The following is a 26995-nucleotide window of genomic DNA, read 5'->3' as shown; positions in this document are numbered from 1 at the left end:
CTTTTATAAACATGTATCTGAAGCCTCCCTGGAATTCAGGAATTCCGGAGCAGGAGCTCCCTTCCCAAAGAAGGACCACCAGGCAGCAGCCCTCTCCCCCGGGGCCACGTCAGTCAAACCGCCAACAAACCAACCCCCCAGGGGACCCTATTTTGGGATCTGCTAATCCCAAGGCCAGCTCCCGGAAGATGGGCCGGGTCTGAGTCCTTCCTACGTGGGAAACGCTCCCTAAATCGCCGGCCTACCCTGAAACACCTGGAGGGGCGAAAGTGGGAGGCCACGCTCCGTGCCGGGGCTGTCGGGGTCGCCCGCCGCCGCCGGGGGAGGGGGCGGGGAGGGAGAAGGGAAGGGGGGAGGAGGGAAGTGGAAGCGGAGTCCGGGAAGCCAGAAAGTGCGGCGGCGCTTCGGGAGCTGCCCAAGGGGGGCAAATACTTCGCGAGAAGCAAGTTTTAGTGGCCGTTTGGAAAACTGAAAGAAGCAATTCAGGTGTGTGTGCCCCTGCCGAGATGGGGAATGAGGGCCTTTGCGAAGGCACGGACTGGAGTGGGGAGACAAAAGATCTGGATTGGGGCCAGGGTGTTTGGGCCCTGGAAGGGACTTCCAGAGGGAGCGGGAGAGGAGCTCGGGTGTCCCTTGCGAGTGCCGCCTACTATGTGCCAGACGCTGTAAAAACACGATTCCTTTCATCCTCAGTGAACCTCAATCTGGAAAGTCTTATTGTCCTTGATTTTACAGGTGGGGGGAGGGGAACGCGGCCCAGAGACAACTGTCCAGGGTTACACTCTGGCCGGGGGCAGAGCCAGGGGGCAGGCCTCGGGCTGTCCTGGGCTCCTGGGTCCTTTCTTCTAGATCCAGGCCAACCCCCCTCTTTTGCGGATGAGAAAACTGAAAGCCATCGAGGCTAAGGGTGAGGATTCCGCCTTGCTGCAGAGCTGATCAGACAGAGGCCGGAGCTCCAAGCCCCGTCCCGTGGTCCCGGGCCCAGCCGCTCTTCCCACCACGGCCCCCGCCCGCGGCCTCTGCCCAACCTGCTTCTCTCAGGTTCCCCTGGTTGGGAAACCCCGGTCCGGGTGCCTCCTGGCTTCTTTGCGATTTGGAACTCACTGTTATTAACGTCACTATTATTTTTATTTCATGGGATTGTTCACTTCTGTATCTCCTCCCAGGCTGGGAGTATTTGTGGAAAAACATTATCTGTAAAGTAAAGAACATGTAACTGAATACATAAAAGCTGTTTGCCCTGAGGCTTTATATTTGAAACTGAAGTCGGCACCACCATTGAGCGTATTATCTGGATGATATCTAATACCACCACTTTAGAGTGTGAGAATGAACTCTTTTCTTAAAAGAAAAAAATCAGAAAAGAATATTGACCTTCCTAATGTTTCCCAGCACAAAGAAATCCATCTACTGTAGATTCCAAGACAGACCAGACCAATATGTTGACATGCTGGGCTCAGATTTCATTCCTGAAAATCTGGAACCTTATGCTGTATAAATAACATGATCTTTTCCTTCGTTCGAATCAAGAGAGAAAACAATTGCTGGCAGATCTCACAGTTTGCCCTCCCCCTAACTGTCCCCACAAGTCCTAACTTGCTACCCACAAGTCATGACTCGCATATTTTCATTTGAAGAGTTTTGAAATGTTCTGGAAATCATAGGGGGAAAGAGAACCAAATCCTCCTGAGAAATAGAGTAAGGGGAGGGTTTTTTTTTTTTTAAGAAAAAAAAATATAAAGGCGGAATGTCTTGCATATATATGAGTGTATATGGCAATAGTTAATGGGACTCGATAGTAAACTTTCTAGCATAGCCTTGTCAAATGTAGAAGCACTGTTAGATCTGTCCTCATTTTTCAGAGGAAGGAATATGCCCAAGGCCATAGAAGGGACTGGCTAACGGATTTCTGGTTATATGCTCACTTCTCTGGGCAAATCAGAAGATCTAAACATCGGTGTTTGTATTACCAAAGTTATTGTTAGAAGTCCTTATAATTCTAAATATGTTTAGATGTCTTAGAGTAGTGCCACATTCACTGCTGTTTAAGTTATGATCAAACCCTCTGATACATTTCTAGATTATTTAAATACTGGGTTTTCTTTCTTTCTTTCTTTCTTTCTTTCTTTCTTTCTTTCTTGAGAGAGAGAGCACGAGCACAGAGTGAGGAGGGGCAGAAGGGGAGAGAGAATCTTAAGCAGGCTCCATGCCCAATGCTGGGCTTGATCTCACAACCCTGAACTCTGAGATCATGATCCCACTGAAATCAAGAGTCAGATGCTCAACCAGCTGAGCCACCCAAGTGCCCCTCTGTGTTATTTAAAGAGCAGGAGAGTTAAGGATAGTGGCCATGCTTTATTCTTCCGTATATTTCTGTACCTTGCACCTTGTGTTATTTGTATAAACCAGTTAAATAAGTGGAAATTAGTCTATTGGCTAATTCCTAGGCTATTTCCTGGGGTACATGTTCAGAGACAATGGAATGTGCTGTAGAGACAGATAGAACTGGGTTGGAACCTGAGTGACCTTGAGTGAGTGATTCCAGTAAGTGTCTTGGGAGTAGAAGCAGATCCTGACACTCCACTGGTTTTTTCTGCCCAGACTTACTCCCCTCTAGTCCATTCTTGCCAGTATGCCGTCTAGGAGGCTCCCATTGTTATAAAAATCAAGTCCAAACTCCACATAGGGTCCTCTCTGGCCTGCTATGCCGACCCCCATCAGTCAGGTGTCCCCCCACTCCTATCCACCTCTGCCCTGTGCTGGAGCCTTATGTTTCCAATCTTTGCTCCCCTAGCATACTGGATTGAAATACACTGCTTAGAAGTCTGTGTCTCCTGCTCAAGCATGATTTCCTTGAGGTCAAGGACTGAGTTTTAGTCATTCCTGAGTCCCTGGTGCCTGGCATGGTGCCTGGCCAGAGTAGTCTAGCCCAGCTAATGACATTTAAGCTACCCCGGGGAGTTTTTAATGGGTGAGACAACAGCAAGAGTCCATCCAGTAAGGGTGTTTTCTCTTGGGAGAGGGCTCAGAGGGAAAGACTAGGATACCTGGGGGCTCCCAATCTCCATAGAAGGAGGATTTCTTTTTTATTTTGTAGAAACACCAGGATAATAGTCAAATGTCACCGTTGCCTGGATTTCTTCCCATGTCCCACCCCTTCATCCCACCTCCACTCTGCCTCCTGCTTCCACTGCTACAATAAGGTCTAGTTTTCTGTGAGCAAGGTGTAGGGGCAACAATTAGCTTTGTAATCCTATCAGGCATTACAAGATCTCTCAGGAGATCTCACCCATCCCGCAAAATAGTGGCCTCTGGAATGGACTGCTTATCTTCTAGAATGAGAGCAAAAGCTGGGATCCAGAAGGATGTGCCAAGGCCAGCTACTATCTTAAAAGCAGTGAGAGCCTGCTTTCAGGAATGACAGTTCTATGACTTTTATTCATGCAATAACAGTAACAACTAACAAAGTGTTGCCCAAAGAGATTGAGTTCACCTTTTTGAATATATACAAGAAAATAAAATGGAGCAATCCATTACTATAAGCAAAAGATTCCAAGTAGGTGCTTTTTTTTAAAGATTTTATTTATTTATTTATTTATTTATTTTAAGATTTTATTTTTAAGTAATCTCCACATCCAACGTGGGGCTTGAACTCCCCACCCCCAAGATCAAGAGACACATGCTCCACTGCCTGAGCCAACAAGATGCCTTTAAATAGATGCTTTAAAGGTATTTGGGGAAAAAAATAGAGGTATTTGGTCTCGGGATGTCTTGGTGGCTCAGTGGTTGAATGTCTGCCTTTGGTTTAGGGCATAATCCCGGATTCTCAGGATCGAGTCCCACATCGGGGTCCTTGCATGGCGCCTGCTTCTCCTCCCTCTGCCTGTGTCTCTGCCTTTCTTTCTGGGTCTCTCATGAATAAATAAATAAAATCTTTAAAAAAAATAAAGATCTTTGGTCTCCGTAGTAAGGCCATTGTGTTGTTAGCACACATTTGATATTACCTTGACTTTCAAACCGATTTCCATAGATGTTCCAAAGCAGTACTACCCAGTAGAACTTTCTGAGACGCTGGAAATATTTTATATTTGTACTATCCAGTATGGTAGCCACTAGCACATGTGGCTGCTAAGTAAGCACTAGCAATGTGGCTAGTGCAATGGACGAGCTGAAATTTAAATTTTTCTTGACTTCAATTAATTTACATTTAACTAACTATATGTGGCTAACGGTTAGCATATTGGACAATACAATTCCGAGGTAAAGGCCCCGGTAACATTGCCACATAGATCATGGCCTCTGGCAAGCTTTCCTTGAGCAAAGCAATTTTTAGAAAAATTGATATAGGTACTTTTGTAAAAAAATTTGGAAAAATAAAGGAAAATGGAAAACTTCATTGTCCCCAATCTCAAGATCGTTACAACCACTGGTGCATTTGGGTGCATTTTTTTCCCACTCTGCCCAGCTTGCTCATTAGGATCTGGGTCCCCCATTTTTTTAAGTAATCTCTACACCCAACATGAGGCTCAAACCCACAACCCCAAGATCAAGAGTCCAACACTCTACCAACTGAGCCAGCCAGCCACCCCTGGGCCCTCCTGTTGGTCAGAAGCTCCTTACAGGGCAACAATAGACTTGTGTTCTTCAGTGGTCTCCAGAGACTCTCAGGAGCAGCCAGGGCTGGTTATCTGTGGCCTGACACAAGTGCCTCAGTGAGGGTGAGGCTGCTCACCATGGCATGCCCAACCACCATGGCATCCCAGTTTTGACTCACCAAGGGGAAGTCCTCTATGTGTTCTAGTTTCACACCCTGTCCTGTTTTTTAAGCTCTAAAAACTCTCTTCAAGAGGTAAGTTCTGGAATACCAGAGCTGTGAAGTTCCCCAGCAGAGGGCCAGGGGCTGAAAGAAATGGCATTCCTGCCTTATGACTCCCAGTCCAGTGCTTCTTCCCCTCCATCACTGATCCTATCAGAAGCTTTCCAGGTCCAGTGACTGGTGCTACTGCCTCCTCCTTCCCCCTCCCCCTCCTCCTCCTCCACCACCACTGCTGAGAAGAGGCAGGAGAGAGCAGAATGTCACATACTTCTCTCCCAGATACTCTCCTCTGGTTCATTTGTTCAGCAAAGTAGGAGCAAGTACCCGTAACTACACCTGGCCTTTGTTGCTTGGAAGCCCCAGCCAGGTAGTGAAGGAGGTCACCATTGCCTCTCCTAGGTGCCTCCCATCAACACGAAAGGCCTGGTGGCCTGTTCCCACCATTCCCTTCTTTCCGGGGCCTTCTCAGAATGGCCTGGTTGAAACCTGAGCCTGGTTCTTTCCCACACAGGAAAGAAAGGTTCCCACAATGGAGGCAACTTTTTTAAAGGCTCCCATGGCACACCAGTCCTGGCCTCAGTGAAGGGGTAGGGTAATTTGCCCACACTCTCTGCCCCTTAAGGGGATCTTTCAGGCTAGGCCACACAGGCACGACCCTCCCATGTCCTCCTAGTTTCCCTAAGAGCTCTGGCCATCTCGTGGCCTCCAGTAACTTGCAAGTCTGGACCCTATTGCCACATTCCAAATCCCCAAGCCCTGTTTGCTCCCAGTAAATTTAAACAAGTGCATGAGTGGGTCTAAACTCCCCTTTGTGCTATAATTAGGCTGGAACAAGGCTCACCCCAGGACAGAAATACTGTGTGGGGCGGGTTATAGACCGCTGCTGGTCCCCACAGTAGGGAAGTAGCGACCTTTTGAATAGGAGGATTAACACATTAGCACAGAGATTCCTGCTTCCGGGGAGGGTTGAATTCTCAGATAAGAGCTCCAGCTAGTCCCTGATGGGGAAGGGGGAGGGGAAGCCAGGCACACTATAGACTGTGTGTTCCTGGGGTCCCTGGCGGGGTGGAGAGGTCAACATGGGAAGAGAACAACAGGTAGCAGAGCAGAGCAGCTCCAGACTGTCCTTGGCTCAGCATGGTGCGTGGAAACCGCAGACAGTCCAGAAGGGAAAGCATCTCCTGTCATCGGTCTCCTCCATCTTCCCTGGTGGGTAGTGCTGGGGCAGCAGGAGTGCTGAAGTGAAGTGCACATGAGTATCCGGAAAGCGGCTGTGTGACCTCAGGCAGGTGCCTGCACCTCTCAGGGCCTGTTTCTTCCTCCATCCATGTAACAGGGATGTTAACATCAATCTCAGCGGGCTGTCGGGATGATGAAAGTAGCACCTAGAGGGGCGCCCGGGTGGCTCCGCTGGTTAAGTGTCTGCCTTTGGCTCAGCTCCTGATCTCAGGGTCCTGGGATGGCGCCCGCATCCAGCCTCGCATCCAGCCTCGCATCAGGCTCCCTGCTCAGAGGGGAGTCTCCTTCTCCTTCTCCCTCTGCTGCTCCCCTTGTTTGTGCTCTCTCACTCTTGCTCTCTCTCAAATAAATAAATAAATAAAATCTTTAAGAAAAACAAGTCCAGGTTCTTGAAAATTCTTTGTAAATTGTAAATGGTTATGGATTCCCTCTCCCAAGTGTAAAGTATTATTGCAAGTAGCACTCAACAGTCTCGAAAGTTTTCTTTAATATAAATATTCACTTAAGGGCCGAATACACTGAAAACTTAGATGGCACTCAAGATATAGCTCCAAATCTGCCTCTCAAAGCACACATCTCCAGATTGAGTGTATCTGGCTCAAATGGCTGAATTTGGCTTTGTGAATAGCCACTCTTTCAGGGAGTGATGATTTGTGTAGGGTCAAAGGTCAAGAATGCTAATTTCATGTCCTTTACTCTTAGAGTACCTCTAGGGGACTGGCAAGCCAGTGAAAAATGGTTTGGAGTTTATAAATGTCTTGTATTTACTTGCCAAGCTTGCTTGGTGGCAGCTCTTCCTTGGGGCAGAAGAATGGACTTGCCTCCGAGAGGGGCCGAACAGGTGGGATACACCAGCTGTGCCTGGCTGGGCTGGCTCAGCCCTGGAGGGCCTGCCTGGCACTTGGAAAGTACAACAACAGAAGGAAGGCCCAACACCTGGAGTGCCCAACTCCCCCAGGGTCAGAGCAAGATCATCCTAACTCACCCCAGGAGCACTGGGTCTGAGCCACGCCTCCTCCAGGACACAGGCTTAGGAGACTCAACTTCAATTTCTGAGGGAAGAAATCCCCATCCTCTGAGCCCCAACTGGCAGCAGACCCAACAGCCACAGAGGTGAGGATGCCAGGGTCTCATGGTTAGTCACTTTAAATCATGGGCGGTTAGGGCTTTGGTTTTGCAAATTTGGGCAAAGAGGCAGGATATGTGGTTAGGGAGACAAAATCAGAAACTTAAACACTCACCCACATGGAGAACTCATTACCTTAGCAGACAACCCATTTAGATTTTAACAGCTCTGGTGGGTTAGAAAGCTCTTCCTTATATAGAGTGGAAATCTGCCTCCTTGTAACATCTACCCTCTGTTCCCAGTCCCTCCTTCAGGAACCACGAGAATTCAATCTGTTGTCTTCCCCCCACAGGCCTTAGGAGCGCTGTTCCCCAGCCCCCAAGAGAAGACAGGGCAGCCCCTAAATCACATAATATGGTTCTACCGGGAATCCTTCCTGACTCCAGGTGATCTCTCCTCTGCCTCAAGACAAAAAGGCTGCCCTGAATTTCAGTTGTCAGCCAGGATGCTGTGCTTTGGCTAATGCAGCCGATGAATCCTTAGCCATCAGAAGCAGATGTCACACAAAGCCCCATAGAGCTAGTGCCTTTACTGTGGTGGTGGTAGGAGCACGCAGAAGGTATCAGATGGTTCCGGTATTAAACACATCTTAAAAGGTCAGGTTTTTAAAGTATCCACACACTCGTGCACACATCCCACCCCCACCTCCTCCTTCCCCCTCCCTTTGGCTTCTATCACTTTTAACAGGCATTTTGCTGTCAAAGACTCAATGCCACGGAAGGTAATCTGGGCACGTGTTGGAGAGGTAATTATCTCCAATCTACTGTAGGAGATGACTGATTCCACCCCCCCTCCGGCCGCCTCCCCCACCCCCATCTGCTCACAGCCTGGCTTTCTCCACTGAACTGCCCTTGGCATGCTTGCACTTTGTGGTTCATTTTGCTCTGTCTGAGCCAGCCAGCCAGCCAGCCAGCCACCGTCACCAGTGAATGCCACTTAACACAATTTAAGCTGAGGCTTCTATCTAGCCTGTTGACCAAGTCCCCAAGGTCAGACAGCAACTTCTATGGAGGCTCCGGCCTGTGTTGAGTACTGTTCTGGCGGCTGTGAGAGCGACAGGGAACAAAAGAAGTAAAAGCCAGGGGCCCTTGTCCCCGACGGGTTTACAGGCCTAATTAGTGATCTCCAAGTGACTCTCTTGAGAAAAGATTTAAGGGCACTTACAAAGCAACATACAAGTGGGTATAATAGGGAGAGGAGTGAGCCAAGGGGAGAGTCTAAGTTTCTTGAGGGGAGGGTCCTGCCTTTGTGTCCCTCCAGGAAGGGCCTCTCCACTTCCTTATTAACCTTTTGTTTGGCGTCTTTAAAAGGAACTTTAGGCTGGCCAGCCTCCTCTTTCTCTCTGGTCCCCGGCTCAAGGATCAAGTTGACAACTTATGGGGACTTCATTGACTTTAGGTGGCAGTATTTCAATATCTTGCTGAGATGATTGAATAGGCCTTTGAGGTGCACCCATTTGGCACTCAGCATTCTGGCCAGGAGAGGAATGATAAAGCTTTCCTCTTGAGGGTCTTCCCCTATCATTTCCTGCTTTATAATAATAATAGAAGTAGTAATAATCATAATAGCAGCTGCTTGTTACTGCAGCCTCAGTCTATGCTGGTCACTTTTACATGTGATTTCGCACTATCAGTCTTTTGTTCTATAGAAGCATCAGTCTGCAGAAACAAGAGAGCATTCATCCACGTCAGCGCTTTGCAGTGATAAAAACTTACCCAGAGGCCTGGATCCAGCCTGGGCTTCTGCAGGATGGTGAGAGACAAATCTGAAGAGGACACAGAGGAAAAACAAAACAAAACAAAACAAAACAAAACACCTCCGAAGGAATAAAAAGTTCTGAATGGACAGGTGAGATCCTGCTATATAAATCATCACAACCACATCTCCCTAAAACAAAATACTGGCAAAAATGTTAGGCAGTGGTATCGTTGGGGAAAGCAGTATTTAAAGCAATGGAGAAATTAAGATCAATCCTTCGCATGTTTTGAAATGGATTTTTGAAAGTTGGTATGGCACATCAAGATCAAAAAGGAAGGGAACTGCAGTGCCTGGCTGGCTCAGTCAGTGGAGCATGGGACTCTTGACCTCGGGGAAAATTGGGGGTGGAGGTTACTTTAAAAAATAAATAAATAAATCCCCCCAAATTGAAAGGAGCTAATATTTGTCATGTGTATTTTGTGTTCAAAATACTTTTAATCTTGGGGCATCTGAGTGGTGCAGTCGGTTAGATGTCTTAATCTTGGTTTTGGCTCAGGTCATGATCTCTGGGTCCTGAGATTGAGGGATCCCCCCACTCCCCACCTGCTGCCTGAGTTTCTCTCCCTCTGCCTCCGCCCCTTCCACTTGTGCTCGCTTTCTCAAATAAATAAATAAATCTTTTATTTTTTATTTTTTTAAGATTTTATTTATTTATTCATGAGAGACACAGAAAGAGAGAGGCAGAGACACAGGCAGAGAGAGAAACAGGCTCCATGCAGGGAGCCTGATGCGGGACTCGATCCTAGGACTCCAGGATCAAGCCCTGAGCCAAAGGCAGATGCTCAACCGCTGAGCCACCCAGGAGTCCCAATAAATCTTTTTTAAGTCCATCGCCTTAACCACTCGGCCACGAGTACCTGCTCGCTCAATAAATCTTTTTTAAAAAAAAGATACTTTTAATCTTCACAACGATCCTTTGAGGAAGATACCATTTTCCAGATTAGGAAATGAGCCTGGAAAAATGAAATAATTTTCCCAATATCACATATGAACCAAGTGGCAGAGAGAAGATCCAAACACAAATTTACCCAATTCCAAATCTACAGTTCTTTCCGGTACATCGTATTGCCCTCTAGCAATGAATGAGTTAAGCCAGACCATGGGATAGCAAAGGACAAACCCCAGTTGTGTCTGTCCAGCTTCAGGCAGGCTGCCTTGCTGGGACCAAAGGGGAGGCGAGGCTGTGTGGATATTAGCCTGGAGGCGGTTCTGCAAGATGGTGCAGCCAGAACAGAGGGGCACCGTCTACCTTGCTCCTCCTTCTGCATAACGGATCATAATTATCATACTTGGAATGTATGTGAGGCCTGCTTTCCAGAAGCTCAGAGCCCAATAAGAGTACTTGAGCTGCTCAGTCTCTCACACCCAGAGGCACGCACACACACTTTAAAGAGCAGGCCAAAAAGTGTTATAAATAAAATTCTAGAACATGAGTGGGAGGAATAAACAGGAAAATTTCACTGTAAAAGATGAAATGCACTAACTTCTTGCAGGATGGCTTCACTCAGACAATCCACAACTGTGCTATTCATCAGAACCCAGGCTAGATATACTGTTGCTCTGCTCCAGCCTTTTCCTTTCCTTGTCAATGCATGTTAGAGACAGTGTAAATACTGTTGGTTTTGAGGGTGAGGCTAGCAGGAAGAGAAAAAAGATAGTCTTCATGGGTACAGTAAGAGAGCATACGCCGATGGGTCATACAACATTCCCGAACATTCTCTCCATCCAGCCAGACAGGGCTGTGTGCCTCCAGCCCCATAGGTTTGGCTCACTTGTCCTTCCTTACCTCTGTTTCCACTCTTTCCCCCAAGCTGGCCATCGGGCACTCTCCTCCCTCTGCCTGTCTCTAAGTTCTCATCCTTGAGACCTTTGTTTAAGGCATTCTGCTTATCTAACAAACCTCCTATCCCTTTGAGATCTTTGCTGTGGCTATCTCCCATTGCCTGGCCCCACCCTGAGAGGGCCCAGTGACCTCACCCCTCCACTGATGGTGAGGACCACGGGCTATCTGGAGCTAACAGGCACTGCCTGCCTCAGGCGGTAATGTCCGGGTCCCTGCCCACAGTGGATGCTCCTGGATTACAGACCAGGTCTGTGGCTTGTTCCCTTTTCATGATATGTGCTCGACACGTGATCTTTTCCAAAACTTTAAAAGCAGAGTTGTCCAGGAGGCGGTCATTGTTTTGATGACCTTAATCGAGGAAGTATAATTTACTAAATTGGCTGAGTACGTGATTCCTGTCCATAACTCCTGTGACAATTCCTCCATCAGCTCCTCTTTCGTCCTTTCTCTCCCCCACCCCCTCTCCCCTTCCGACTCCCCCATTTGTGGCTTGGGGCTTGTGATGGGCTAATGATTCATATTTTTCAGGCCGAGGTTGTATTTTCTAAAATGACATTCATAGCTCTAGAACTGCTTTCGGTTCTCATATTCTACAAACTCAAGAAACGCCACCCGCAGAGGTTGCTAGGAAGTTGAGAGACCTTTCTGTTGGCCTCCACAAATTAGGAATAAAAGAGCCCTTGGGAAAAGATTGGTTCTGAACAGCTCAGAAGAACTCTTAGAGAATCTGCTAAATAATATTTTTGTCTGCTGTTTGTAAATGTGACTCGCTTTGAAACCATCTGTCATGCAGTCCTTTGCAGAGAGCTGAGAAGTATTTAAATCTGTGAAAATGAGGATATTTTTGTATATACCAAAGCAGTATTTTAATGGGTCCCTGCTGCATGTTGTCCAGTGCATTCTTTGAAACATGATTTTACCCAATTGTCAAGTAACATTTAAAATGGAATTCAAAGAAGGGATGTGGCAGTGAATGGAGAGGGTGTGGTGCGGTTTGTAGCTGTGTTTCTTCACAGAAGGAGCCGAAAGGCTGCAAGGCAGGTGGTGAAGCAGTGTTTCTTCACGGGTGTTGGGGGGGTAGGGTTGGAGTTTTTACCGCTTTTCCTCCTGCTCAGGGACGCAGCCCTGCCCCAGGTCGGGGTGGGGGGAGGGGGTGGCTTGGCCAGCTGCTCCTCATTCCCTATTATTATCTTTTTAAGATTTATTTATTTATTCATGAGAGACAGAGAGAGAGACAGAGAGACAGAGACACAGGCAGAGGGAGAAGCAAGCTCCATGCGGGGAGCCTGATGTGGGACTTGATCCCAGGACTCCAGAATCACGCCCTGGGCTGAAGGCAGGCTCTAAACCACTGAGCCACCCAGGCGTCCCTCCTCATTCCCTATTAAACTTCTAGCTTTGATGGGATGAGCACTGGGTGTTATTCTATATATTGGCAAATTGAACACCAATAAAAATAAATATATTAAAAAAGGGATCCCTGGGTGGCGCAGCGGTTTGGCGCCTGCCTTTGGCCCAGGGCGCGATCCTGGAGACCCGGGATCGAGTCCCACGTCGGGCTCCCGGTGCATAGAGCCTGCTTCTCCCTCTGCCTGTGTCTCTGCCTCTCTCTCTCTCTCTGTGTGACTATCATAAATAAATAAAAATTAAAATAAAATAAAATAAAATGTGTGAAACAATCCAAAACAAAAAAAACTTCTAGCTTTGTGCAGCCAGCTTTGGACACTGCTGACAGTTCAGTGCTTCCACCTTTATGACATCGCTGCTTTCACTGCTGCCCTTGGTCCCTGTGCCTAATGTCCCAACTAAGCAGAACTCAGGACGTCTAAAGTACTGGCAGTGGCAGCAGCTGTTGCCAGCAAGAAATCGGAACATCATTGAAAAGGCTTCCGTGTGTTGAATGGAGAAAGTAGGGTCAAAGGAAAACGTTCTCCAAACACCTGTGAGACTAATCATTGGTGTTTGACATGTGCTGTTGCAGGCCATCAATTGTCTCTTGGGGAACATGTCTGCCCACTAAAATTGGAAGTTCCAGGGTACCTGGCTGGCTCAGTCAGTAGAGCATACAACTCTTGATCCCGGGGTCATGAGTTCAAGTCCCATGTAGGGGGATAGAGTTTACTTAATAAAAATTGTTTTAAAAAATAAAATTGTAAATTCCTTTTTCTTAAAAAGATTTTATCTACTTATTCATGAGAGACAGAGAGAGAGAGAGGCAGAGACAGAGGCAGAGGGAGAAGCAGGCTTCATGCAGGAAGCCTGATATGGGACTCGATCTTGGGACTCCAGGATCACGCCCTGAGCAGAAGGCAGACCCTCAACCACTGAGCCACCCAGAAATTAATTATAGATTATTTATTTAAATAAATCTTAAAAAAATAGTATGTCAATACCCAGAAGAATCAGAAACTGGTGCTCCCATACATGTGCAGGCATATTCATAGCAGTATTATTCACAATAGCTAATAGGTGGGAAAAACCTGAATGTCCATCAGAGGATGAATGGATTAACAAATTGTAATATAGATATATACACAATGAATATCCTTAAACTAATGATTTATGCATCTCCTTGGCTATTTCTTTAGGATACAGTCCTGGGCATGCAAAAAATGGAAACAACACAAATATCTACCAAGCAATAAATGGATAAATAAAATGTGTGTATCAGTATGATGGAATATTATTCAGCCATAAAAAGGAACAAAGTATTGATGTATGCTACATGAATGCTGCAGCATGGATAATGAACCTCAAAGGTACTGTGTTAAGTGAAAGGAGCCACACAGGAACCAATATTGTATGATTCCATTTGTAGACAAATTTACAGATACTGGAAGTAGGTTAGAGGATGGGAGGGACTGGTGGGAGGGGTAAATGGGGAGTTATTGCTAAATGGGTAAAGAATTTCTTTTTGTGGTGATGAAATTTTTTTGGTGGTGGTTGTACAACATTGAATTATTTTATAATACCTGAAATATTGACTAAAACCAAATTTTCAAAATCCTATTATTTGTATACATGTATTAAAGGTAGACAAACTCATATGAATCCATACTTTAAAGGAAATAAAGTTAGGAATCATAGAAATTAGATTTGATTATTTAAAATAAGAAATCTGGGATGCCTGGGTGGCTCAGCAGTTGAGCAGCTGCCTTTGGCTTAGAGAGTGATCCCAGAGTCTTGGGATCAAGTCCCGCAACGGGCTTCCTGCATGGAGCCTGCATCTCCTCCCTCTGCCTATGTCTCTGCCTCTCTCTCTCTCTCTCTCTCTCTCTGTCTCTCATGAGTAAATAGATGGAATCTTTGGGGAAAAAAATAAAATTAGAAATCTGACTTCTGAAAACAAATTTTTCTTCTTTTAAAAAAATTTTTTAAAAATATTTTATTTATTTATTTATTTTAAATATTTTATTTATTTATACATTCATGAGAGACACAGAGAGAGAGAAGCAGAGGGAGAAGCAGGCTCCATGCAAGGAGCCCCATGCGGTACTCAATCCTGGGACCCCAGGATCACGCCCTGGGCCAAAGGCAGGCGCTAAACCCCTGAGCCACCCAGGGATCCCTTAAAACAATGTTTTAAAGTAGATTCTACACCCAGCTTGGAGCCCAATGCAGGGCTTGAACTCATGTGTCTGAGATCAAGACTTGAGCTAAGATCAAAAGTCGGATGCTCAACCAACTGAGCCATCAAGGTGCCTCAACTTTTCTTTTCTAGATTTTATTTATTTCTTTGACAGAGAGAGAGAGTACACACAAGCAAGGGGAGCTGGAGAGGGAGAAGCAGGCTCCCCGCTGAGCAGGGAGCCCAAGGCAGGGCTGGATCCTAGGATCCTGGGATCACAACCCAAGCCCAAGGCTGACGCTCAACCTATTGAACCACCCAGGCACCCCCAACTTTTTTTTGATGTCAAGTGTGTGCCCAATGTGGGGCTTGAACTCCCGATCAAGAGTTGCATGCTCTACCAATTGAGCCAGCCAGGATCCCCTTCCTTGATGCATTTTTTCTTTTTTTAGCTGTCCCCTTCCCTTGACCCTGAGAGGTCAAAGAAAGGCAAGGTTCTCTTGGAGGTGGTAAAAGTGAGCAGGCGTAAGCCCCTTCCTGGCTTCTGCCCAGTTTTGTGCGTCCTACCCATTCCCCTGAAGCCTGCATGTTGGAATGACAGTACTGGGTACTCTGAGAATTAAGAAAATGTCGGTTTGAATTATTCAAAGTCAGTCTGGGTAAGAGAAGCATGTATATATGAGCAGGGGGGGACATGCGAAAGGCCACCATCCAAGCCCCACCCCCACCCCCGTGCTGTGTGTGTAGCCTGGATTCAGCCAGATGCTTGGAATGTCTGTGCAGGTTTATAGTTTCCTTGCTCATTTGAATTCATTATTGTTATAGCAACAGTTCTGTAGACATCACCCATCAGTGGTTAGAAAATGACAAATGTCAAACTATGTCTGACCCTGACTCTCTTCAGCTCTTTTTATCTGTGGTATCTCTTTGGAATAAAAATGCCTACTCCCTGCTGGGTCTTCTTAAAAAATGCACATTGTCTCTTCACATAAAGGCAGGGATGATGGTGCTATGGAAAAAAAAAGTAAAAGATGAGGAGGAGGAGGAAAAGGAGAAAGAAAAGGAATTCAATCTGACTTTTCAGGTTTGAAGCAGGAGTTTCACTACCTGTAGGGCTCAACTGGCACTTCATTTAAGGACTATCTTATGTCGCTTAAAGTATTCTGTTCCTTTCTGACCGGGCCTTGGTTTTGTAGCTAGGTTTCCTGATCCTCACAGCTGGTGGGAGGGTCGGGAGGACATGATGTTCAGGGCCCCAGTTGGAGAGGTTGCCCTTCAGATCCTTGGAGCCCTGCGGGGTGGGGGGAGCTGCCACCAGATAGCTTGTCTGTTTTTCCAAACAAGGTAGAGAATGAATATAGAATGCAGTGTGCAGTACCTCATGTCATTAGGTGTCCTTTGTGATCTCAAGCCACAATGTGCCTGAAACCTAGAAACCCTTGTTCCCTCTGAAATCCTGCATAGAGGCAGCAAGGCTGGAAAACACCATTACTACTGCCATCGTTCTAGTTAGAACCCATGTTTTGCTTCTGACAGTCTTTCATGGGATTGAAATTTCAAACGCAAAAGGAAAGGTCAAGTTTGAGGTGGATTGATGAGACAAATGTCAAGGTCCCTTCCAGTTTTCACATTCGAGAAGCCTCTGCTTGGACAATGCCGCGCTGCCTGCCTCTACCCTGTCTTTCTGCTCATGCAATTTTCTCATCGACTGGGTGAGATGTGGAAGAGCCATGCAAACAATTTTGAAAAATTAACGGTTCTGGGTGGCCCCAGGTGGCTCAGCAGTTTAGCGCCGCCTTCAGCCCAGGGTGTGATCCTGGAGACCCAGGATCGAGTCCCATGTCAGGCTCCCTGCATGGAGCCTGCTTCTCCCTCTGCCTGTGTCTTTGCCTCTCTCTCTCTCTGTGTATGTCTCTTATGAATAAATAAATAAAATCTTTTTTAAAAAGTGAAGGTTTAAAAAATAGAAAAATGAACGATTTGGAAGTACCTTCGCAATCTGAGTGCCAAACACAAAGTATCAGTGGTTTTATTGAATCAAAAGGATATGAAGAAATAATTTTCTTTCCATGAATGCACCATTTATGTCCAGTGGGCAAATTAGAGAAGGAACTCTCTCCCAATTATATTGAAATGCACATTTTACATCTAAAGCTGTAGGTCAAATCATAGGCCACAACTAGAGTAATGAATATCTATGGCAACTGTTTTGCCATCACAGGGAATTGCACCCACTGAAAAGTGGTTTTTTTTTCCCCAGTAATTAGAAATGCTCTTTATAAATCAGACTGTAGATAACAGCTTAGGTATAGAGAATACTAACCAGATTTCTGTACAGATTTGATCCATGTTCTCCTATGAGCATAAGATATGTGTTGTCATTTTTACAGAAGCTACATACTTCAGGAAACCTTTGCCTAGGTATTAACATATGAGAACGTATTGGTACCAGTGATGTGTGATTATTGCATAAGAATGTCCATGTGACTCTTTGGGCCTCAGTGATTTCAAGGGGGAAAATTGGCATAAGAAACACCTTTCTTGTAGTGAGAGAACCCTAGTGGGTAAAATTAACTCCAATTCCTCTGTGTTCTCCAACTTGTATAATTCATGCTAACTATGGACCAATGTAGATATAATTCATGTGTTCCAATACAAAATTATTAGACCAAGAGGTGCTTGGGTGGTGCAAGTCCGTTAAACATACAACTTTTGGTTTCAGCTTAGGTCAAGATCTCAGGGCTGTACGATTGAGCCCCACATTGGGCTCCAAACTCAGCTCGGAGTCTGCTTACATTTCTCTCTCTCTCTCTCTCCCTCTCTCTCTGCCCCTTTCCCTGCCCCCAAATAAATCTTCAAAATTATTAGAACAATATGCTATCATACTTAAATAAATTTCACTACTGGCAGGGCTGGGTCTGAGCAAATTTGGAAGTGGATGTATAATAACCATAACAAGAGTATTAGCTAATATTTACTCTATTGAGCCCCAACTGTTTTATTCATAATTATGTTCCCAGAGCCTTAAAGAGTGTTGATCCCAATGAATACCTGTTGAATGAAGGAACGAGCACATGGATAGCAAGTGAGTGCTTTGTACTAGGCAGGGTGCTAAGTGCTTTCTGATTATGTCCATGTATAAGTATTTTTATACTCCATGCCTTGTGCTGAGGGCACAGAAAGTGCTCTGGGTGAGAGGAATGCTTTTCATATGTTTCTTCTTGTAATCCTCGAGAGGTAAGTGTGACACCTGAGGAAAAAACGAGGCTCAGAGAGGGTATGTTACTGATCTAAGGCCATGTGGCCAGTAAATGGCAGAGCCAGGACTCAACTCTTAGTCAGCCTGGCCCCATGGCCTAGCCTATTTCACCGGGAAACACTGCTTTTCCCTTTACTTATTTTTTTAAAAAAATATTTTATTTATTTATTCATGAGAGATACACACACACACACACACACACACACACACACACACACACAGAGGCAGAGACACAGGAAGAGGAGGAAGCAGACTCCCTGAGGGGAGCCCGATGTGGGACTGGATCCTGGAATTCCGGAATTACACCCTGAGCAGAAGGCAGACACTCAACCGCTGAGCCACCCAGGCATCCCTGCCTTTTCCTTTATACATTTGTTTTCTGCTCTTCATGCGGAATCCCTGAATAAAGACATGCTGGGCTCTCATCACTTTGTTGAGGAGTTAACTGAGGCCTCGTTCTTCAGACTTCTATGCCTCCTTATCTCCCCAGATTGTTCTTTCTAAGGCACCACTTTTGCCCTTTCAGTCCCTGCTTGCACATCCTCTCAGTGTTGATGGAACCAGCATAGCACTGTCATCCTGAGGCAACGTGTCCCCGTCTTCTGGCACCTCATGTCATGAGTCTCCGGGATGAACCTGGACTCCGCCAAAATCGGGTCTTCACAAGCCTCCACTGGCCTCCTACACCCCCACTCCTCTGGCAATTCTTCCATGTCTTTCGTGGTCCAGAGGAGGTCCTATCTTCTCCAATCTTTTTCACATTAGCCTTGCACTGTCTTTGAAGTTTTCCTGGGTATGTTTTGGGCTTGGGGCACAGTGAGAAATGACTGTACCTGGACTTGGACTCAGAGGGCCTCAATTTAGGGCTCTGAACCAGTTTCCTCACCCATAAATTATGGAGAATAATACATATTTCACAGATAATACATGTGGAAGCAATTCCTAAACTGTAGTTCTAAACAAATAGCAGTTCTTATTGTGAGATTGGCTTCCTGTGGAAGACTTTTTAGGGAAGGAGTGGGAAGTTTGCAAATAATGCTATCAGACTGATTTTGTGACGGCCCCTGGGTGGATGGATGGAGAGAGAGAGAGAGGTCTGCGGCCAGAAAAGATGTATTAGGAGGTTGGCGCTACAGTCCAGACAAGAGGTAATGGAACCCAGATAAGCATTGGTGGCCACAGAGTAGAAAGGAAGATTCGATCTATCCAGGTGATTGCAGAAGATAAAGGGAGTCCAGTGACCAACACGGGCACAGACAGGGAAGTATGGTGGCTAGGTACCTGTTGCTGGTGGTTGAAGTTGTAAACACAGATGAGCTCTCTGAGGAAGAAGGAAAGGTAAGGCAAACTTTGGGCATTAGAGAAAGAATACTGAAGGGAAGCATGAGATTAGGAGACAGGAACAGACTACACACATCAACTCTTTCCAAGTGACTGGCCTTCAATTACTGGGACTTCTGTAAATTTCCAAGGGGACCAAGAAGAGACTGGCAACCATGCAACAAAAAGAAAATTGGGATGACTGTCCTGGGGGACAGGCATTGCCTTGTATCACCCTCACCAGAGTCCTTCTCCATGCAGCTATGGCTCCCACCTCTAAGCAGAGAGTCAGCTTTCCAAATGCTTCCAGTCTTCCAAGTTTCTAGAGCCTTCACAGAACCAACCTCTGTACATAGCAAGTGGTCAGCAGGGATTACTTGCTTGGTTGCTTGAAAAAGAGAGTCATGGGGGGCAGAGAGAATGTTATTTGGTGAAATCTAGGCTGAAGACTGGCTGAGTTTGGTAAACTTTTATGAGTTCTTAAGCTTAACATATTAAGCTTAAATGTTAAGTCACTAACATTTAAAAATCAGGAGATTTCAAATGCAGTTCTAGGTCTTTTATTTTTGTGGGAAACTGCCCCAACAGGTGAACCTGTACTCTTGCAGGCAACAGGCATTCAAATAAAAATAAAGCCTGAGAGGGCTCTTGAGGGCTGGGGGTGGAAGAATTCTAAGAGAAAACATGACCAATGCATGGTCATGCCAATGCAGGGGCAAGTGTGGTGGTTATTTGGGGCAGGCAGTGTTTTGGAGGCCTCAAAGCAGGAGCCATTAGTTCTGCTTGGGGAATCCAGGAAGGTTTTCCAGAAGAAGTGACATCTCAGCTGAGTCTCAATGGATGAGTATATGAAGGAGTCATCCCAGGAGTGGAAGGGAATGAAAATGTATTCCTAGCAGGGATACAAGAATGTCCATGGCATGTGCTCTTGTGGGGCTGAGCTACCAGATACAAGGTTGGGAAGGGCCAGTAAAAACAAAACAAACAAAAAAACTGGTAATGTAGATAATGGCCTGATAGCAAAGATCCAGCTCTGCTGATCTATTTAGTAATCGATCTAGAAAGCAATGGGGTCCTGTGGGGGATAGGGGCAGAGTTAAGCTGGGGAGGGACACTGTTCAGGTGGTGTCATCAGAGGCTCACTCTGATGGGTGTGGGAAAGATGGGTTGGGTAAAGGGAGAGGCTAGGGGGCTGTAGGACAGCACCTATCCTATGAAAGGAAGTCATATTCTACTTGCCATCCCCATATTTGGCAACCAAGCTGGCTCCCCACCAGGCCAAGATAAGGGCCCTCAGAGCTAAGAGAGTGGACCTGACTTAAGTAGTTCTTGGCTTGGAAAGGACATCAGCAGTGAGCATGTATCTTGTTTCCTCTGCCCACCAGTGAATGTACCCCAGTGCCTCATCAGGAGAAATGCCTCACCTGGGAAAAGCAGGTACACCATAAATTCATTCTATCTAAGCAAGCCTTGGCATATGGATCTTACCCAGTACACTCAACTATAAACTCCTTTTGGTGCATAGGTCTTCCTTCCTTCTGGGGATGAGCAGCATCTGGCACATACTAGGTGCTCAGTGAATATGTGATAATCTGAAATAGGGATGCTTCTACAGGATCTGGGTAGTTGCACATTCACAGCTGACCCTAAATGAGACCCAGAGTACTGTTTTCTAACCAAAAAAATCACATGGGGGGGCAGTCTGGGTGGCTCAGGGGTTTAGTGCCGCCTTCAGCCCCAGGGAGTGATTGAGTCCCACATTGGGCTCCCTGCATGGAGCCTGATTCTCCCTCTACCTTTGTCTTGCCTCTCTCTCTCTGTCTCTCATGAATAAATAAAATCTTTAAAAAAACCAAAAAATCACATGGGATTTGGTCAGAGGCCTTATAATTTTCAGTCTTGGTTCAGCTACTCAAGATTGCTGTGGCTGTGAATGAGCCATGTAACCTTGCTGAGACCCTGTCCATTCAACTATTTTTTAAAAAACACTAGGATTTTCTAAGAGCAGACAGTGAGTGCACCTGAAGGCACTTTGCAAACTGTAAAGTAGTATATGACCCAATGTAGCATATCTATAAAATGGAATAGGAAAAAAAGTTCTAATATCTGCATCCAGGTGGATGAATTTTGAAGACCTGATGCTATAAGTAAAAGAAGCCAGACACAGGTCACATGTGGCATGATTCCATTTATTTTTTTTTAAGATTTAATTTATTTATTCATGAGAGACACAGAAAGAGAGGCAGAGACATAGGCAGAGGGAGACGCAGGCTTCCCGTGGGGAGCCCAATGCAGGATTTGATTCCAGGACCCCAGGATCATGACTTGAGTCGAAGGCAGATACTCAACCACTGAGCCACCCAGGTGCCCCCATGATTCCATTTATACCAAAGATCTAGAATAGGCAAATCTATAGATACATAAAGCGGATTAGTGGTTTTCGGGGGCCAGGGGGTGGGAATAGACTTTCCTTAATGGGTACGGGGTTTCCTTTTGGAATAATGAAATTATTCTGAAACTAGATCGTGGCAATGGTGGCACACCTTTGTGAGTGTACTAAATGCCGCTAAATTGCATACTTTAAAATGGTGAAAATGAGAAGTCTTATGTTTGTGTATTTTACCACAATAAAAGTGCTAAGTGAGGGTTAATCATCTTGAGAAGCTGTCGTTTGTTACATTCTACATGCGGTACCCCATTCATTTTTTCTTGGCATCCAGAGAACTTACAGAGTAGGTGCATCTCCACTAAGGAGCCTCTTTATAAGAGAAAAGCTGGAGTGGGGGTGGGAGGAGGAAAGGAGGAGCTAGGGGCCATCTGAAAAGGGAAGCTGGATGGTATTTGTTTCGTAGATTGCCAGTTGTTCACCCTGTTTGTATTTAAATGAAAGGAGGCTTTGAAGTGGGAGCCGCCTCTGAGCAGGGCTTGGGGTTCCTGTCTTGTGTGGTAAAGTTCAGACTTGTCCAGATCTGTTTCTAGCCAGAGGTTATAGTTTCTGGTGAAAAAGGCTCAAGTTTTGGTTAATAATACATGAACAGGAAAAGCAGGAGTAAATGGGGAGGGGGCAAGGAATGAGTTTCCCCTGGACTTGTGAAAAGCAGCTTTCTGATTTGGGGTCCATGGTTTGGGAGGATCTTTTTTTTTTTTTTTCACTTATGGTCACTGGATTTCACTCTGCTATTACTGTTGGCTGCATCTCAGATTATATCATTTTTGTTAAAGAACATCTTTAAGTAAATATCAATCAATGCAAGTTAGAAGTGCTGGGTTAAGCCCGAGCAATAATTTGAATGGTATTAGGTTGAGACAAAGGTGGACTACTTGATAGTTTCTTGAAAATGGCAGGAGATTCACTTGGAGGAGAGTTTGCCTATTTAGAAAAAGTCCTCTGCTAGTTGCAGGGTTAAATGTTCTGCCAACTCACAGAAATTGTAAGTTTCACTAATAGGTCACTATCTGTTTACCTTGATGATCTCCAAGAGTTAGTAAAATGTAGAAAAGTCTGCAGTGGGCATTCAAAACAACAGCTGCCCTAAGTTTCTACAACTCCACAGAGCCAACATGTCAATGTGGTTTACAAACAGCAGTGGACGGAGTCTCAACAAACCCTATGAGGGTGATAATTGTAATGATGGTTCATATCTTCACCCTATGTAATTTTATGGGAATTGAAAGTCTAGCCAAATAATAAGTTCCAGCCCCTTTTATCTGCCCAGTTCCCAGCACACTCCCGAGGTGTCTGAGGCACTTCTCACCCTAACCTCTTAAAGCAGATTGTAACAATAACAAGGGTAATGACAAGTTCCCAATCTGCACAGTTCCCTTCATTAAAGGAGCCCTGGGAGCTTCAAAAACACTCATTAATGGAATCTGACAAAGCTGGGAAGGTGGGAAGACTCGCCCATTTCCAGTTTTCTGGTGGCTAAGCGTAGACTGGGTCCCAGTGAGGTTTTAAGCCTCTCTCAAGAGGCTTGAGGGCAGAAGGGGATGGGGGGCGGGTCTCCGGCTACCTTTACTCCACGTGACCTGGGAGCGTAGCCCAGGGTTCTGGACTCACACACCAGCTGCATGCTTTTAGCGAGTCACTCCCCTTCCCTGGGCCTCAGTTTCCCTACATGCACAAGGAGGATTTGGGCCAGGTATCTAAAGTCTCTGAGTTCATGCTTCACTGTCCCATCGCCTCGCGCATGGGGAGAGGGGGAGGTTCTCCCACTTCAGGGTTTGGGTAGATCTGCAGCAGAACCAGGCGTGGCTAGGGGAAGGCGGGGGAGGAGAATGCCTGCCGGGTTCCGAACTAGTCGGCGCTCATGGAGCCCCGTTGGATGGGAAGCAGGTCTGAGAGGGCCAGGTGAGGGTCTCGGGCCAGCTGGGAGTCCGAAGTCCTCCGGTGCCTGCGGCGAAACAATGCGAGTCGTGCCAGCGCCTTTCCCTCCGGGCCCAGGAGCGGGGCGGCTGGGAGGGCAGGTACCGAGGCGGGAGGGCTCCGCCTGGCTTTGGCCCACCGTCAGCGAGTCAGGTGGCCGCGCGCAGAAAGCCTGTGACTCGGCTGTGGGCTGCAGGACAAGTGCCCGGGCGCGCGGTTCCCCGGGGCTTGGGCCCTACACCGTCGGAGAAGTTAGCCCTCCCTCTTTGGGTGGGGGGCGGCAGGCATCTCCTCGCCTCCCCTCCCTGGGGAGGAGAGGCGGGGAGGCGGGGAGGCGGGGAGAAAGGGAGGGGGGGAGGAGGGAGGAGGGGAGGAGGGAGGAGCCCCGCGGGGCGTGTCGCGCGAGGGAGCGCCGCGCGCCCGGTGCGGCCCCCTAGGAAGTGGATTTGGCCGCTCCGGATCCTAGCCCGCTTCCAGGTTTTCTCCTGTCCCGGCCCTGCGAGCTCCCGCCCGTCTCCGGCCCCCCCGCCGCCCGCCCCCTCCCCCTGAGTGCCGCCCGCTGGGCCAAGTTTGCCGAGCGACGCCGCGCACGCCGGCCAGTCAATCAGCGGCGGAGCTGAGGAGGGCACAGCCGCGCGGCCGAGGGCAGAGTGAGCCGAGCGGAGCCAGGAGAGCGGACCGGCGCCGGGCAGCCAGAGCAGCGCGCAGCGAGCGCCCGCCGCCGCCCACGCCCTCCGCGGCCCCGGCGGCGCCTGCCACCTTCTCGTCCTTCCCCGCGCCCCTGTCCCGCTGCCGGCCGGCGCGCCCCGTCCGCCGCCCCGCGGAGCCCAGAACCCACCGGCCCGCGCCACCGCTCCCGTGGGCCGCGCGCCGCCTCCACGCCCTCCTCCTCCTAACTCGGCCGGGCGCCTGGCACCAGGGACCGTTGCCTGACGCGCGAGGCCCAGCACCACTTTTCGCCCCGCATCTCCTTCCCGCTGCTCTCCCAACTCCTGCCCTAACTCCCTCGCCCCCTCGCTCCGCTCCGCCCGCGAGCCCCCGGCCGCGCGCCCCTCTGCCCGCGCCCGCCACTCTCCGCCTGCCCCAGAGGTGGGAGCGCGTCGGCCCCGGCCCACACCATGGCCCGGTTCGGCATGCCCGCGCTTCTCTGCACCCTGGCCGTGCTCTGCGCCGCGCTGCTGGCTGCCGAGCCCAAGTCGAAAAGTTGCTCGGAAGTGCGACGGCTCTACGTGTCCAAAGGCTTCAATAAGAACGATGCCCCCACGCACGAGATCAACGGTAGGTAGGGGCCCCCGGGAGTCGCGCGCGGAGGCAGGCACCCCGGGGAAGGGGCCGCGGAGCCCCCCGCGAGGCCGCAGGTACCCCGGGGGGGTGGGGGAGCAATGGGCAGGCAGGCAGGAGAGAGCGCGAGAACGAGCCCCGGCACAGCGCGGCCCCCGGGGCCGCGAGTGGAGGGGCACCGCCGACGGGCCGGGTGCCACCCCGCGGCTTCTCCCGCCCCGCCGCGTCTTCCCGGTCCCGGGGAGCCCCGAGGACTATGGCCCGCAAAGTGCGTGTCACGGTCTCCCTCGCCTGTTCCGGGTTGAACTCCTCACTGGGCTCCACGCTTTGTTGTGTGGGCGACGAGAGGCCGGGAGGGGGTGAGGGTCGCCGGTGGGGTGGTGGTGGTAGTGGTGGTGGGGCAACCTACGGCTTGCCGGATTCCTGGGGACACCAAACGTGAAACTCGAATGGAGGTTTCATTGATGTTCTTTAAAACCCCTCTCCCCGCCTCTCTTCCACCGCTGACGCGGATTAGGAGTTTTAGTAGCTCCAGCGGCTTTAGAAGTCGCCTTTAAAAAGCAAAAGACTCTTCACCCCTCCAAACCCTGACTTTTGGGAACTCTCCTGCTTTCCGGAAGGTGCTGCACGGGAAGGGTACTTCCACCACCCCCCTTTCTTTTTTTCTCACCTCATTTTCAGGGTTAATTGCACATTCAATTACAAACCTTTGAAAGGACTGACTGCAGGAAACCCGAATCTCAGTTTGGAGATGGTTATGCAAATGGAGAAGCCTTAGCCTGTGAAAAAGTTCAACGGATTTCGGCGCGGGGGGGGGGGGGGGCGGTGCGTGGGGTGTTGGTGAAAGCCCTTCTAGGAGCGCTGGGGAGGCGGCATTTCGGCGGACGCCCTCCGCCCCTCCTCGCGAGGCCGGCGGCGGCGGCGGGCGGCCGGCAGATAGCTGGGTCCCCTCCGGGTCGCAGTCTCTGATTCGCGGAGGGCAACTGTTGCGCGCAGCCCCGCAGGCTGCGCCGGGGCCGGCGGCGGCGCAGGTAGCCCGTTCACCCTGAGGGTTTAGAAAGCAGCACGGCTCTAGCTGGCTGCTGGCCAGCGTAACCTAACGGAGGAGAGAGCGGTTCGAGCCCCCGGGGGGCCAAGCCTTCATTCCGAACCTTTCATGGAAGTGAGGAGAGCGCGCCTTTGCCTCGCGGGGCCGGTCACCCGGGTGGGGCAGGCAGGGGGCCGGCAGCCAGCAAAGGAAATACTGTAATTTCAACCAGGCGCTTCCAGAGGCTTAAGAAAGACGTGGGGGTCATTTTTTGGAAGGGCTATTAATAACCTTGGAGATTAAGTGCAGTCCTCAATTACATATAAATTACAAAGGTAATTGAGGGAAGTCGCTGGGCACTTTCTGAGGGTATTCGGCATCCGTCTAGAAATAGAACTCAAGAAATTGTTGGAGCAGCCGAGGAGCCCACTGTACCTTGGTAGTTATCAAATAACTCGCACGCTACTGATTAGAGACTCTTTGCCCTTGAGCTGCCTGTCTTTTGGGGAACTCAAGAATGTCCTCACAGCGGCATGATTTTATTGGTTGTGGAGCCCTGAAAAGCCCTCTTTCTTTCCCCTCTCCCTCCCGCCCCGCCAGAAACAGCGAAGTGACCCAGCAGTCACTGAAGCTTGGGGGCTCTGCAGGTCAGACCTGGGGGCTTTGTGCCCTGCATGGTTTGGGCCTGGGCCCAGCAGAGATGATTGGCGTGAAAGTTACAGTTGTCATTCCGGCATTTTGAAGGGAGAGATGCAGCGATGCACTTAATGGGAATGTGACAAGTTTTCATCTTCTGCTCCTGCAAACAATATGTGTCTTTGAGCTGGACTGGAGGCATTCAAGGAGTGGGTTGTGAGATTTGCCCCCCCCCCCCCCCTTTCTCCAGCTTGGCTCAGGGCAGGCTCCTGACAGCAGGACCTCTTCCCCAGCCAGCATCCCAGGGAACAGGAAGTTTGAAGGGTGCTCAAGGACTGTGCTAGGTGTTCCCTTTGATTGCCCTGGTCCCCAGCAAACACCTGAGTGATATTTTTGCATAAATGTCTATATGGATATTTCCCCCCAAAGATAGGAGAGTTATTGGTGACCAGCAGCAGGAAATGGAAACTAATGTGCTCACACCCAAAACATTTTATTCTTTTTGTCTTGTCCTTCATCTCCCTCCCAGGGCTGCTGCTTTTATTTCCCCTTTTGAATGACCTACTGGACTGCATTCTCCTGAGGAACAAAGGAAGTGCCTTTTTAGCTGGAATCCTTGGAAGACCACCAAGGACTTTAGCTCATGCAGTGCAATTTCGCACCACTTTCAACAATAACAAAAATGCATGACTGAATGGCTCAAAAATGTGGAGTGTTAGAGGCATTCATTTGAGTCCAGGACACTGTCACAACACAGAC

General features: G+C 48.4%; 1 protein-coding gene and 1 long non-coding RNA gene across 4 annotated transcripts in view; both read left to right on the top strand.

Annotated features, from left to right (window-relative positions):
* The first annotated feature begins 358 nt into the window (after positions 1-358).
* Positions 359-13431, top strand: LOC111094823. Of its 2 annotated transcripts, none has more exons than XR_005386013.1 (3): positions 359-486; positions 8815-9029; positions 13371-13431. It is a non-coding gene; the product is annotated as an uncharacterized LOC111094823 (long non-coding RNA). The 2 variants fall into 2 exon arrangements; XR_005386014.1 differs by having other exon boundaries at positions 378-486; positions 8830-9029.
* Positions 13432-23175: 9744 nt separating this feature from the next.
* The window catches only part of GPC4 (glypican 4), a 117335-nt gene continuing 113515 nt past the window's right edge, over positions 23176-26995 (top strand). The window contains exon 1 of one of the 2 annotated variants that reach the window (XM_038588347.1): positions 23176-23277. In XM_038588347.1, coding sequence (XP_038444275.1) covers positions 23205-23277 — 73 coding nt within the window. In that variant the 5' untranslated portion in view covers positions 23176-23204. Of the gene's footprint in view, positions 23278-24159; positions 24571-26995 lie in introns of those variants that run through there. The other variant, XM_038588346.1, reaches the window with a different exon arrangement.

The sequence above is a fragment of the Canis lupus genome, chromosome X (genome assembly GCF_011100685.1).
Source record: "Canis lupus familiaris isolate Mischka breed German Shepherd chromosome X, alternate assembly UU_Cfam_GSD_1.0, whole genome shotgun sequence".
NCBI classification, from domain to species: Eukaryota; Metazoa; Chordata; class Mammalia; order Carnivora; family Canidae; genus Canis; species Canis lupus.
This window is presented reverse-complemented; position numbering and strand designations above follow the sequence as displayed.